Source organism: Crinia signifera, chromosome 11 (assembly GCF_055691185.1).
Source record: "Crinia signifera chromosome 11, ASM5569118v1, whole genome shotgun sequence".
Lineage (NCBI taxonomy): Eukaryota > Metazoa > Chordata > Amphibia > Anura > Myobatrachidae > Crinia > Crinia signifera.
In genome coordinates, this window is record NC_139227.1 from 31,741,453 (window position 1) to 31,756,763 (window position 15,311).

Sequence of the window (15,311 nt, forward strand, 5' to 3'; positions counted from 1 at the left end):
AGTTATGGGAGAACATTTCTCCCCAAACCAACAGAAACAGCAACAACAAAAAATGGTACTATGTAAATGACGCCATTGTTTTTATATTGTAAGATTCCAATGTAATAACCTCCACCCATTAACCCGCCAATGAATTAACGCAGAGGATGGTTTACTGAATTTGGTGTCCTACACTGCCCACAGTTCTGTAAGCTGAACCCATCCTCAGGACCATGCAGGTTACACACTGACTGAGATACAGGCAAAGTGTCTCTGATCTTAGCGATAGTTTCGATTTGTAAAACACTATTACTAGGGCGGCTGAGCGATACTCTGCTGTCACCCTAATACTAGTCCAGATTTGTAAAACACTATTACTAGGGCGGCTGAGCGATACTCTGCTGTCACCCTAATACTAGTCCAGAGCAGTAAGTTAATTAATGCTGTGCTACCCCAGTCTGCCACGATGACAATAACAAGACAGGTAGTGCAATGGTACAGGTATTGATAAAAAAAATGGTGGTAGGGCTGCCGAGACACCAGAGGGGCCAGGGCGGGTTTATACATCTTCTGCACACAGTTCCCTGAGAAGAACTGCACACACCATAGGGGGTGTGCCCTCTTGCAAAGAACACGCCCATTTCCACTGGAAATTGGTAGCCAGTATGAGACTAAGCCGGGGGGGAGGGGGTAACAAACATGGCCTTCAAGATACCCCAACACAGTCCTTTAACAGAGGTTTACTTGAATTGCCTGAGATACTAATTTATGGGCAGATGTATTAAGCCTGGTAAAGTGATAAAGTGGAGGGTGATAATGCAGCAGCCAATCAGCTGGTGCATAATCACCCTCCACTTTATCAGGCTTAATTGTTCTGTCCCATTGTCACCTGTGCCAAAGCATTGATATCTATAAAACCTGGTCCACGTGACTTCTGTCAATGTGCTATAAGGTGATATTCCTTAGGGATGACATGCCTCGTTATGTTGCTGGTGGATGGGTACGCTGGATTTGTTCTACCACTGAAGGCTTCTCCCTGTACATGCAGATGACAGGTGCACATGGATGGGAATATATGTTGTAATTATAGAGAGGGGTTCTCTTCTTACAGATGTTCTGCAAAGCATATGGGACGTCATCTGTGCACAGTGTTTCTTTCCTATTATTAAATGTAAATATGCAGAGCAAAGTTGGCAAACATTGCTTTATAACGCTCCAATAACTGGCATTAGCCAGAGTCCCCAAATGGTTCATTAATACGGACAACAGGAGAATCCTTTCTTGCTAATACGGTGCTGGAGCCTGTGGAGACCGATGGGGGCTATTAGCGAAACCTTTGTAATAAGTATTTCAAGATATCTGATTAATACCATTAAAAACATGCAGTGGTTCCCAAACACAGTCCCTATGGCTCCTCAACAGTACACATGTTTTAAGACTATCCATGCTTAGGTACAAGTGATTTAATGAGTATCCCAGTCAGTTTTGATTCTGTGCACAAGCAGGGATATAACGAAAACCTGGACTGCTGGGGTGTCTTGATTACAGCATTTGGGCAACACTGAAATAATGGTGAAATCCGATTAAAAAAAATAGCTATAATGAATAATGGTTTTAACAGCTGTTTCCATAAAAAAAAAAAAGTATTTATTCCCCATACATTAGATGCACAAAGAGCCCAAGGGGGGTATTCAATCCCCGCCGCTATTTCTGACGGGGGAAATAGCGGCGGGCGCCTATTCAATTTGGTCTTGTCTGACAACGAATTTTGACAATCCACGACCATTTATGTGGACACGCCCCCTTTTTGCTGATCGCCAGGTGGGACATTGAATCCCGCCTGGCGTTATGCAGTCGAGCAAAATGAGAACGGGCCAGGGTCACGGCTGGCGGCAGTCGTAGTAGTAGTAGTACGTTTATTTATAAGGCGCCGCAAAGTGTCCGCAGCGCCGTACATAGCAAACAAAAAAAAACAAATTACAAGGTAACGTACAGGGTGTGTTGAAAGATACAGTATAAATAGGGGTATAGCTGGTAGAACTAAAATCAGCATCAGTTCAGAAGTAGGTGTCAAAATTGTCAAGGAGACTGAAGATGAAGTAGAGGAAGGGAAGAACAGGACAGGAGCACAGGTGAGGTAATGAGGTAGGGTGAGTAAGTGAGGAAGGAGGGCCCTGCTCATAAGAGTTAACATACTAAAAATAGGTGGGTGGACGAACGAAATACAATAGGATAAGTAGGAACGGAGGGGAACGGAGGCAGGATAGGAGGATCAAAAGAGGTTAGGAGGAGGGATAGGCTAGTCGAAAAAAGTGGGTTTTGAGGGAGCGCTTGAAGGAGGTAAGGGAATCAGATAGCCTGATGGGTGGCGGGAGGTTGTTCCAGTGCAGGGGGGCAGCGCGAGAGAAATCTTGGACACGGGAGTGGGAGGAGGTGATTAGGTGAGAGGTCAGTAGGCGGTCAGCGATGGAGCGAAGAGGACGGGAGGGAGTGTGGATAGAGATCAGTGAAGAGAGGTAGGGAGCTGTGGAGGAGGAGAGAGCCTTGTAGGTGGTGGTGAGGAGTTTAAAGAGAACTCGGAAAGGAATGGGGAGCCAGTGAAGAGATAAACAGAGGGGGGAGGCGGAGGTAGAGCGGCGGGAGAGGAAGATGAGCCTAGCAGCAGCGTTAAGAATGGATTGGAGAGGTGCGAGGCGGGTGAGAGGTAGCCCAGAGAGAAGGATGTTGCAGTAGTCAAGGCGGGAGATGACAAGAGAGTGAATGAGAATTTTGGTCGCGTCAGTGGAGAGGAATGGTCTGATGCGTGAGATGTTGCGTAGGTGAAAGCGGCAAGACTGTGAGAGAGCACGAATGTGGGGGGTGAAAGAGAGGGAGGAGTCAATGATGACACCGAGGCAGCGCGTTTGGTCGGTGGACGTGATCTCGGTTTCACCAATGCTGATGGAGATAGTGGGAGAAGAGGGGATGTTCGGGGGATGGAAGATTAGAAGTTCAGTTTTAGCCATGTTTAGTTTCAGGAAGCGTTGGGTCATCCAGGCTGAGATGGCCGTGAGGCATTCGGAGACCTTGGACAGGAGTGATGGGGATAAGTCGGGGGAGGAGAGATAGATTAGGGTATCATCAGCATAAAGGTGGTAATGAAAACCATAGGAGCTGATGAGGGTGCCCAGAGAGGTGGTGTAGAGGGAGAAGAGGAGAGGGCCAAGGACTGACCCTTGGGGAACACCGACTGGCTGGGGGGTAGTAGGAGAGGAGGAGCTCGGAGTGGAGACGTAGAAGGAGCGATCGGAGAGGTATGAGGTGAACCAGGAGAAGACCGTGCCAGTGATGCCAAAGGAGCGGAGGGTGTTGAGCAGGAGAGGGTGGTCAACAGTGTCAAAGGCAGCCGACAGATCTAGCTGGATGAGGATAGAGAAGAGGCCTTTGGATTTAGCCGATAGAAGATCGTTAGTGACTTTGGTCAGGGCAGTTTCAGTGGAATGTAAAGGGCGGAACCCGGATTGGAGGGGGTCTAGAATGGAGTTAGCAGTAAGGTGGCTTAGGAGACGATTATAGGTCAGACGTTCTAGGAGTTTGGAGGCAAAAGGGAGGAGGGAGATGGGCCTGTAGTTGGATGGAGAGTTGGGGTCCAGATTTGTTTTTTTGAGAATTGGGGAGACAAGAGCGTGTTTGAAGGAGGAAGGGAAGATCCCAGAGGATAGGGAAAGATTAAAGAGGTGAGCCAGGTGAGAGCAGACTGATGGACTGAGACGACGGATAATATTGGAGGGGATAGGATCGAGCGGGCAGGTGGAGGGAGAAGCGGATTGAAGGATAGAGTGGACTTCAGCAGCAGTGGTGGGGTAAAATGAGGACAGGGGTTGGAAGGAGGGGAGTGGAGATGTAGGAGGGGAGGAGGGAGAGGGTGAGGTCATGGCAGCAGTGATGGCAGTCCTGAGAGAGGAGATTTTGGTTGAAAAGTAGGTAGCAAAATCAGCGGCTACGATGGAGGATGGAAGAGCTGGAGGAGGGGGGGAGAGCAAGGAGTTGAAGGTGGCGAAGAGCCTGCGGGGATTGGATGATTGGGAAAGGATGAGGGACTTAAAGTAGGATTCCTTGGCCAGAGCAAGGGCAGAGCTGAAGGAGGAAAGAATGAATTTGAAATGGAGATAATCCGCAAGGGAGCGTGATTTCTTCCAGAAGCGCTCAGCAGTGCGAGAGCACTTTTTTAAGGAATCGGGTGATAGGTGAGTGCCACGGTTGGGGGTTGGAGCATCGAAGGGGGATAGAGGAGGGAGGGCAGGCAGAGTCCAATGCCGAAGATAGGGTGTCATTATAGAGGGAGGCAGCGAGGTTCGGGCAGGACATGAGGGCGATTGGGGCGAGAAGAGGACACAGCGTGTTTGAGAAGGCAGCAAGATCAAGTGTGTTGACGTTATGCCGTGAGACAATGCGCTTGGGAGGGGGGGTGGGAGAGGGGGAAGCAGTGAGGGAGAAGGAGATGAGGTGATGGTCAGAAAGAGGAAAAGCTGAGATAGTGTAGTCAGTAAGGGAACAAGAGCGAGAGAAGACGAGATAGAGGGAGTGTCCTTGGATGTGGGTGGGAGAGGTAGTCCACTGAGATAGGCCAAGAGAGGAGCAGAGAGAGAGGAGTTTGGAGGTGCCAGGATCAGCGTAGTTATCCAAGGGGATGTTAAAGTCACCAAGAATGACAGATGGCAGGTCGAAGGAGAGGAAGTGTGGAAGCCAGGCGGCGAAGTTGTCAACAAATTGGGAGATAGGGCCAGGGGGGCGGTAGATTGCAGCGACACGGAGGTGGTAGGGGTAGTATAGACGGATAGAGTGAGACTCAAAGGAGGAGAAAAGGAGAGAGGGTTCAGGGTGAATGACACTGTGGGTGCATGAGGCTGAGAGGAGAAAACCCACACCGCCACCTTGGCGACCGTCAGGCCTGGGAGTGTGAGAGAAAGAGAGGCCACCGTGGGAGAGAGCAGCTGGAGAGACAGAATCAGAGGTGGAGAGCCAGGTCTCGGTGATAGCAAGGAGGTGGAATGCTCTAGAGATGAATAGGTCATGGATGGCAGGGAGTTTGTTGCAGATGGATCTGGCGTTCCATAGTGCACAGGAAAGAGGGGGGGTGGGTTGTGTATTTATGTGGATAAGGTTTTTGGGATTGCAGAAGCGAGGGGGGGTCATTGGGAGGGTGGGGGTGCGGGGGCGAGTGGTCAGGATAGGTATGGGATGGGAGGGGGGAGGAGCAGTTGGAGAAAGTGAAGTTGAGAGATTAACAGCCATGAGGAACCGAAGGTGAGAGGGTAGGTTAGTGAAAGCAGACAGAGGGATTTGGGAGGACAGACAGCGTCTGTAGTAGATTTGGTAGAAAACAGAGTGAGAGAGAAGGTAACAGGCAAGGAACTACTGTCAGAGAGGAGACCAGTGGGTAAAATCAGGTTGATTGAGTAATCCAATTAAGTATGAAACAACAACAAGTGAGAGGATGAAGGGAACAGAGAAGGTCAGAAGTGAGGCAAATGTGAGCAGGCGTGAAGAGGGAAACAGAGTGCAATAAATGTGTGGCAAAGATAAGAGAAAATAATAGTGAATGAGTAAAATGAAATACAATGTTTGGAAAGATATAGATACAATGAATTAAATGTCAAAATTGAGCAACAGGTTACAATAGGATAGAATGAAGATGAATATATTACAATAAAACAGAATATGAAAATTTAGACTGTGTTCAAACTCACCCTTTTCAGTATTCTAACTCACCTGCTTCAGTTTCCAACTCACTTAAGTAATCAAGCTTCACTTTAGTATGCAAGCTTCTCTCTCAATGAGCAAGCTCCCAAATGAGCTCTGCCCCTCCTTATATAGTATGTCAGGCCCCTGTTACACTCAGCTCCTCCCCCTAATCTTCCTTGACACCTAGATTTAGCTCCTCCTCCTAGTATCTGTTCACACCTAGTAACAATACACTATACAGATACAGGCACAACCAAAATCACACTCAGATTTCTCCCTCAAAATTACAGTCTCTATATAGAAAGACAGATAAAGAATACAAGACAGACAGAATGCAAGATAACTCACCTGCTTCAGTTTCCAACTCACTTAAGTAATCAAGCTTCACTTTAGTATGCAAGCTTCTCTCTCAATGAGCAAGCTCCCAAATGAGCTCTGCCCCTCCTTATATAGTATGTCAGGCCCCTGTTACACTCAGCTCCTCCCCCTAATCTTCCTTGACACCTAGATTTAGCTCCTCCTCCTAGTATCTGTTCACACCTAGTAACAATACACTATACAGATACAGGCACAACCAAAATCACACTCAGATTTCTCCCTCAAAATTACAGTCTCTATATAGAAAGACAGATAAAGAATACAAGACAGACAGAATGCAAGATAACTCACCTGCTTCAGTTTCCAACTCACTTAAGTAATCAAGCTTCACTTTAGTATGCAAGCTTCTCTCTCAATGAGCAAGCTCCCAAATGAGCTCTGCCCCTCCTTATATAGTATGTCAGGCCCCTGTTACACTCAGCTCCTCCCCCTAATCTTCCTTGACACCTAGATTTAGCTCCTCCTCCTAGTATCTGTTCACACCTAGTAACAATACACTATACAGATACAGGCACAACCAAAATCACACTCAGATTTCTCCCTCAAAATTACAGTCTCTATATAGAAAGACAGATAAAGAATACAAGACAGACAGAATGCAAGATAACTCACCTGCTTCAGTTTCCAACTCACTTAAGTAATCAAGCTTCACTTTAGTATGCAAGCTTCTCTCTCAATGAGCAAGCTCCCAAATGAGCTCTGCCCCTCCTTATATAGTATGTCAGGCCCCTGTTACACTCAGCTCCTCCCCCTAATCTTCCTTGACACCTAGATTTAGCTCCTCCTCCTAGTATCTGTTCACACCTAGTAACAATACACTATACAGATACAGGCACAACCAAAATCACACTCAGATTTCTCCCTCAAAATTACAGTCTCTATATAGAAAGACAGATAAAGAATACAAGACAGACAGAATGCAAGATAACTCACCTGCTTCAGTTTCCAACTCACTTAAGTAATCAAGCTTCACTTTAGTATGCAAGCTTCTCTCTCAATGAGCAAGCTCCCAAATGAGCTCTGCCCCTCCTTATATAGTATGTCAGGCCCCTGTTACACTCAGCTCCTCCCCCTAATCTTCCTTGACACCTAGATTTAGCTCCTCCTCCTAGTATCTGTTCACACCTAGTAACAATACACTATACAGATACAGGCACAACCAAAATCACACTCAGATTTCTCCCTCAAAATTACAGTCTCTATATAGAAAGACAGATAAAGAATACAAGACAGACAGAATGCAAGATAACTCACCTGCTTCAGTTTCCAACTCACTTAAGTAATCAAGCTTCACTTTAGTATGCAAGCTTCTCTCTCAATGAGCAAGCTCCCAAATGAGCTCTGCCCCTCCTTATATAGTATGTCAGGCCCCTGTTACACTCAGCTCCTCCCCCTAATCTTCCTTGACACCTAGATTTAGCTCCTCCTCCTAGTATCTGTTCACACCTAGTAACAATACACTATACAGATACAGGCACAACCAAAATCACACTCAGATTTCTCCCTCAAAATTACAGTCTCTATATAGAAAGACAGATAAAGAATACAAGACAGACAGAATGCAAGATAACTCACCTGCTTCAGTTTCCAACTCACTTAAGTAATCAAGCTTCACTTTAGTATGCAAGCTTCTCTCTCAATGAGCAAGCTCCCAAATGAGCTCTGCCCCTCCTTATATAGTATGTCAGGCCCCTGTTACACTCAGCTCCTCCCCCTAATCTTCCTTGACACCTAGATTTAGCTCCTCCTCCTAGTATCTGTTCACACCTAGTAACAATACACTATACAGATACAGGCACAACCAAAATCACACTCAGATTTCTCCCTCAAAATTACAGTCTCTATATAGAAAGACAGATAAAGAATACAAGACAGACAGAATGCAAGATAACTCACCTGCTTCAGTTTCCAACTCACTTAAGTAATCAAGCTTCACTTTAGTATGCAAGCTTCTCTCTCAATGAGCAAGCTCCCAAATGAGCTCTGCCCCTCCTTATATAGTATGTCAGGCCCCTGTTACACTCAGCTCCTCCCCCTAATCTTCCTTGACACCTAGATTTAGCTCCTCCTCCTAGTATCTGTTCACACCTAGTAACAATACACTATACAGATACAGGCACAACCAAAATCACACTCAGATTTCTCCCTCAAAATTACAGTCTCTATATAGAAAGACAGATAAAGAATACAAGACAGACAGAATGCAAGATAACTCACCTGCTTCAGTTTCCAACTCACTTAAGTAATCAAGCTTCACTTTAGTATGCAAGCTTCTCTCTCAATGAGCAAGCTCCCAAATGAGCTCTGCCCCTCCTTATATAGTATGTCAGGCCCCTGTTACACTCAGCTCCTCCCCCTAATCTTCCTTGACACCTAGATTTAGCTCCTCCTCCTAGTATCTGTTCACACCTAGTAACAATACACTATACAGATACAGGCACAACCAAAAACACACTCAGATTTCTCCCTCAAAATTACAGTCTCTATATAGAAAGACAGATAAAGAATACAAGACAGACAGAATGCAAGATAACTCACCTGCTTCAGTTTCCAACTCACTTAAGTAATCAAGCTTCACTTTAGTATGCAAGCTTCTCTCTCAATGAGCAAGCTCCCAAATGAGCTCTGCCCCTCCTTATATAGTATGTCAGGCCCCTGTTACACTCAGCTCCTCCCCCTAATCTTCCTTGACACCTAGATTTAGCTCCTCCTCCTAGTATCTGTTCACACCTAGTAACAATACACTATACAGATACAGGCACAACCAAAATCACACTCAGATTTATCCCTCAAAATTACAGTCTCTATATAGAAAGACAGATAAAGAATACAAGACAGACAGAATGCAAGATAACTCACCTGCTTCAGTTTCCAACTCACTTAAGTAATCAAGCTTCACTTTAGTATGAAAGCTTCTCTCTCAATGAGCAAGCTCCCAAATGAGCTCTGCCCCTCCTTATATAGTATGTCAGGCCCCTGTTACACTCAGCTCCTCCCCCTAATCTTCCTTGACACCTAGATTTAGCTCCTCCTCCTAGTATCTGTTCACACCTAGTAACAATACACTATACAGATACAGGCACAACCAAAATCACACTCAGATTTCTTCCTCAAAATTACAGTCTCTATATAGAAAGACAGATAAAGAATACAAGACAGACAGAATGCAAGATAACTCACCTGCTTCAGTTTCCAACTCACTTAAGTAATCAAGCTTCACTTTAGTATGCAAGCTTCTCTCTCAATGAGCAAGCTCCCAAATGAGCTCTGCCCCTCCTTATATAGTATGTCAGGCCCCTGTTACACTCAGCTCCTCCCCCTAATCTTCCTTGACACCTAGATTTAGCTCCTCCTCCTAGTATCTGTTCACACCTAGTAACAATACACTATACAGATACAGGCACAACCAAAATCACACTCAGATTTCTCCCTCAAAATTACAGTCTCTATATAGAAAGACAGATAAAGAATACAAGACAGACAGAATGCAAGATAACTCACCTGCTTCAGTTTCCAACTCACTTAAGTAATCAAGCTTCACTTTAGTATGCAAGCTTCTCTCTCAATGAGCAAGCTCCCAAATGAGCTCTGCCCCTCCTTATATAGTATGTCAGGCCCCTGTTACACTCAGCTCCTCCCCCTAATCTTCCTTGACACCTAGATTTAGCTCCTCCTCCTAGTATCTGTTCACACCTAGTAACAATACACTATACAGATACAGGCACAACCAAAATCACACTCAGATTTCTCCCTCAAAATTACAGTCTCTATATAGAAAGACAGATAAAGAATACAAGACAGACAGAATGCAAGATAACTCACCTGCTTCAGTTTCCAACTCACTTAAGTAATCAAGCTTCACTTTAGTATGCAAGCTTCTCTCTCAATGAGCAAGCTCCCAAATGAGCTCTGCCCCTCCTTATATAGTATGTCAGGCCCCTGTTACACTCAGCTCCTCCCCCTAATCTTCCTTGACACCTAGATTTAGCTCCTCCTCCTAGTATCTGTTCACACCTAGTAACAATACACTATACAGATACAGGCACAACCAAAAACACACTCAGATTTCTCCCTCAAAATTACAGTCTCTATATAGAAAGACAGATAAAGAATACAAGACAGACAGAATGCAAGATAACTCACCTGCTTCAGTTTCCAACTCACTTAAGTAATCAAGCTTCACTTTAGTATGCAAGCTTCTCTCTCAATGAGCAAGCTCCCAAATGAGCTCTGCCCCTCCTTATATAGTATGTCAGGCCCCTGTTACACTCAGCTCCTCCCCCTAATCTTCCTTGACACCTAGATTTAGCTCCTCCTCCTAGTATCTGTTCACACCTAGTAACAATACACTATACAGATACAGGCACAACCAAAATCACACTCAGATTTATCCCTCAAAATTACAGTCTCTATATAGAAAGACAGATAAAGAATACAAGACAGACAGAATGCAAGATAACTCACCTGCTTCAGTTTCCAACTCACTTAAGTAATCAAGCTTCACTTTAGTATGAAAGCTTCTCTCTCAATGAGCAAGCTCCCAAATGAGCTCTGCCCCTCCTTATATAGTATGTCAGGCCCCTGTTACACTCAGCTCCTCCCCCTAATCTTCCTTGACACCTAGATTTAGCTCCTCCTCCTAGTATCTGTTCACACCTAGTAACAATACACTATACAGATACAGGCACAACCAAAATCACACTCAGATTTCTCCCTCAAAATTACAGTCTCTATATAGAAAGACAGATAAAGAATACAAGACAGACAGAATGCAAGATAACTCACCTGCTTCAGTTTCCAACTCACTTAAGTAATCAAGCTTCACTTTAGTATGCAAGCTTCTCTCTCAATGAGCAAGCTCCCAAATGAGCTCTGCCCCTCCTTATATAGTATGTCAGGCCCCTGTTACACTCAGCTCCTCCCCCTAATCTTCCTTGACACCTAGATTTAGCTCCTCCTCCTAGTATCTGTTCACACCTAGTAACAATACACTATACAGATACAGGCACAACCAAAATCACACTCAGATTTCTCCCTCAAAATTACAGTCTCTATATAGAAAGACAGATAAAGAATACAAGACAGACAGAATGCAAGATAACTCACCTGCTTCAGTTTCCAACTCACTTAAGTAATCAAGCTTCACTTTAGTATGCAAGCTTCTCTCTCAATGAGCAAGCTCCCAAATGAGCTCTGCCCCTCCTTATATAGTATGTCAGGCCCCTGTTACACTCAGCTCCTCCCCCTAATCTTCCTTGACACCTAGATTTAGCTCCTCCTCCTAGTATCTGTTCACACCTAGTAACAATACACTATACAGATACAGGCACAACCAAAATCACACTCAGATTTCTCCCTCAAAATTACAGTCTCTATATAGAAAGACAGATAAAGAATACAAGACAGACAGAATGCAAGATAACTCACCTGCTTCAGTTTCCAACTCACTTAAGTAATCAAGCTTCACTTTAGTATGCAAGCTTCTCTCTCAATGAGCAAGCTCCCAAATGAGCTCTGCCCCTCCTTATATAGTATGTCAGGCCCCTGTTACACTCAGCTCCTCCCCCTAATCTTCCTTGACACCTAGATTTAGCTCCTCCTCCTAGTATCTGTTCACACCTAGTAACAATACACTATACAGATACAGGCACAACCAAAATCACACTCAGATTTCTCCCTCAAAATTACAGTCTCTATATAGAAAGACAGATAAAGAATACAAGACAGACAGAATGCAAGATAACTCACCTGCTTCAGTTTCCAACTCACTTAAGTAATCAAGCTTCACTTTAGTATGCAAGCTTCTCTCTCAATGAGCAAGCTCCCAAATGAGCTCTGCCCCTCCTTATATAGTATGTCAGGCCCCTGTTACACTCAGCTCCTCCCCCTAATCTTCCTTGACACCTAGATTTAGCTCCTCCTCCTAGTATCTGTTCACACCTAGTAACAATACACTATACAGATACAGGCACAACCAAAATCACACTCAGATTTCTCCCTCAAAATTACAGTCTCTATATAGAAAGACAGATAAAGAATACAAGACAGACAGAATGCAAGATAACTCACCTGCTTCAGTTTCCAACTCACTTAAGTAATCAAGCTTCACTTTAGTATGCAAGCTTCTCTCTCAATGAGCAAGCTCCCAAATGAGCTCTGCCCCTCCTTATATAGTATGTCAGGCCCCTGTTACACTCAGCTCCTCCCCCTAATCTTCCTTGACACCTAGATTTAGCTCCTCCTCCTAGTATCTGTTCACACCTAGTAACAATACACTATACAGATACAGGCACAACCAAAATCACACTCAGATTTCTCCCTCAAAATTAGTCTCTATATAGAAAGACAGATAAAGAATACAAGACAGACAGAATGCAAGATAACTCACCTGCTTCAGTTTCCAACTCACTTAAGTAATCAAGCTTCCCTTTAGTATGCAAGCTTCTCTCTCAATAAGCAAGCTCCCAAATGAGCTCTGCCCCTCCTTATATAGTATGTCAGGCCCCTGTTACACTCAGCTCCTCCCCCTAATCTTCCTTGACACCTAGATTTAGCTCCTCCTCCTAGTATCTGTTCACACCTAGTAACAATACACTATACAGATACAGGCACAACCAAAATCACACTCAGATTTCTCCCTCAAAATTACAGTCTCTATATAGAAAGACAGATAAAGAATACAAGACAGACAGAATGCAAGATAACTCACCTGCTTCAGTTTCCAACTCACTTAAGTAATCAAGCTTCACTTTAGTATGCAAGCTTCTCTCTCAATGAGCAAGCTCCCAAATGAGCTCTGCCCCTCCTTATATAGTATGTCAGGCCCCTGTTACACTCAGCTCCTCCCCCTAATCTTCCTTGACACCTAGATTTAGCTCCTCCTCCTAGTATCTGTTCACACCTAGTAACAATACACTATACAGATACAGGCACAACCAAAATCACACTCAGATTTCTCCCTCAAAATTACAGTCTCTATATAGAAAGACAGATAAAGAATACAAGACAGACAGAATGCAAGATAACTCACCTGCTTCAGTTTCCAACTCACTTAAGTAATCAAGCTTCACTTTAGTATGCAAGCTTCTCTCTCAATGAGCAAGCTCCCAAATGAGCTCTGCCCCTCCTTATATAGTATGTCAGGCCCCTGTTACACTCAGCTCCTCCCCCTAATCTTCCTTGACACCTAGATTTAGCTCCTCCTCCTAGTATCTGTTCACACCTAGTAACAATACACTATACAGATACAGGCACAACCAAAATCACACTCAGATTTCTCCCTCAAAATTACAGTCTCTATATAGAAAGACAGATAAAGAATACAAGACAGACAGAATGCAAGATAACTCACCTGCTTCAGTTTCCAACTCACTTAAGTAATCAAGCTTCACTTTAGTATGCAAGCTTCTCTCTCAATGAGCAAGCTCCCAAATGAGCTCTGCCCCTCCTTATATAGTATGTCAGGCCCCTGTTACACTCAGCTCCTCCCCCTAATCTTCCTTGACACCTAGATTTAGCTCCTCCTCCTAGTATCTGTTCACACCTAGTAACAATACACTATACAGATACAGGCACAACCAAAATCACACTCAGATTTCTCCCTCAAAATTACAGTCTCTATATAGAAAGACAGATAAAGAATACAAGACAGACAGAATGCAAGATAACTCACCTGCTTCAGTTTCCAACTCACTTAAGTAATCAAGCTTCACTTTAGTATGCAAGCTTCTCTCTCAATGTCGTGACCCAGGATTCAATAACCACCCAAATCTTGGCTGTCGGTTCCTCTGCACTTGCATAAGTTGGTTTCGGCTTATCTTCAGAAACTTCCCGGAGCGGTTAACTGACCCTTACCCCGCAGGACTTTATCGTGTGTGTGTGTGTGTGTGTGTGTGTGGGGGGGGGGTGAACATGCACTACATGTGTGTAATGTGTGTACAACATGTGTAATGGTGAACATGCACTAACAATGCAGATGCAGGAACTTTTGGACGGAAACACGAACTGAATGAGTCTCCGTTCTGCTGATTGCCAGAACCTCTACAACTGTGTATGGTGACTCAGGGGTGAATTTATGAAGCTTGGAGAAGTGTTATCTATCCCCATAAAGAACGTTATGAGCAAGGTGATAATGGTTCAGCCAATCAGCTACAATATGTAAATTGACAGGTAAGAGCTGATTGGCTGAACCATTATCACCTTGCTCATAACGTTCTTTATGGGGATAGATAACACTTCTCCAAGCTTCATAAATTCACCCCTCAGTTGCAGGCGGAGGCATGCCTCCAGGGCGGTTGTTACACACCCCCATTTCCTCTCCCAAAAAAATTCACATAGCAATCGCCATCGCAGACAACCGGGCTGCAAGTGCAGTACAACAATAATCCGCTACAAAAACATGGGCACCACATACACATTGTGCCCAACTCTAAATGAGGACCATCATGTTCTAATATGATACCATAGAGTGGTTCAATGGATTACAGCCAGGCTCAAACAAACCCATGAATAAATCAGATACTAACCTCTTCCAGTCCTCCTCTGCCTCCCAAAACTCATAGACAATAAAGGTAATGTTATCTTGTAGCCGCACAGCGGTCACACTAAAGAAAGAACACATAACACAGATAAGAAACTGTTGTGAATGGGCCAGATGTATCAAGCTTCAAAAAGTGATAAAATGCGAGTGATAAACAGCCAGCCAATCAGCTACCTGTCATGTTACAGGCTGGGTTTGAAAAATGACAGGTAGGAGATGATTGGCTGGCTGTTTATCACTTTCCATTTTATCACTTTTGAAGCTTGATACATCTGGCCCAGGGAGAGAAATATTATTTTAACTGCAGACATTTAAGTACCCTGATCAAATAATAATAATATAATAATAATAATAATGATATTTATATAGCGCTTTTCTCCCAATAGGACTCAAAGTGCTTCACCATTGTCTTTACAGCTCAAAATACAAAACAAGCTTAACAGTAGATGTCAGTGAAATGCTTGAGTAAATAGGTACATTTTTATTCTATTTTTAAAGGATTCTACAGTGGGAGGTTCTCGCCCCCACTGGTCCATGGTCCATGGTTTTGGGTGGGTACAATCAGATGCACTACTGGGATATTAAATGGCTTAGGGTAGGCCCTATACCAGATTTGGGTAGGCAATTTAACACGAGACACTAATAAAACAGGAACTTTCGGTACTGCTTTCCTAGCACGGCGCCCGTCTCA

The 15,311-nt window shown here is 44.2% G+C and overlaps 1 protein-coding gene across 2 annotated transcripts in view; it reads right to left on the reverse strand.

The window, feature by feature from the left end:
• Positions 1 to 15,311, reverse strand: part of NECAB2 (N-terminal EF-hand calcium binding protein 2) — a 127,625-nt gene that overhangs the window by 3,109 nt on the left and 109,205 nt on the right. For both annotated transcript variants that reach the window (XM_083163964.1, XM_083163963.1), the window contains one exon: positions 14,607 to 14,684. In XM_083163964.1, coding sequence (XP_083020090.1) covers positions 14,607 to 14,684 — 78 coding nt within the window. The remainder of the gene's footprint in view (positions 1 to 14,606; positions 14,685 to 15,311) is intronic.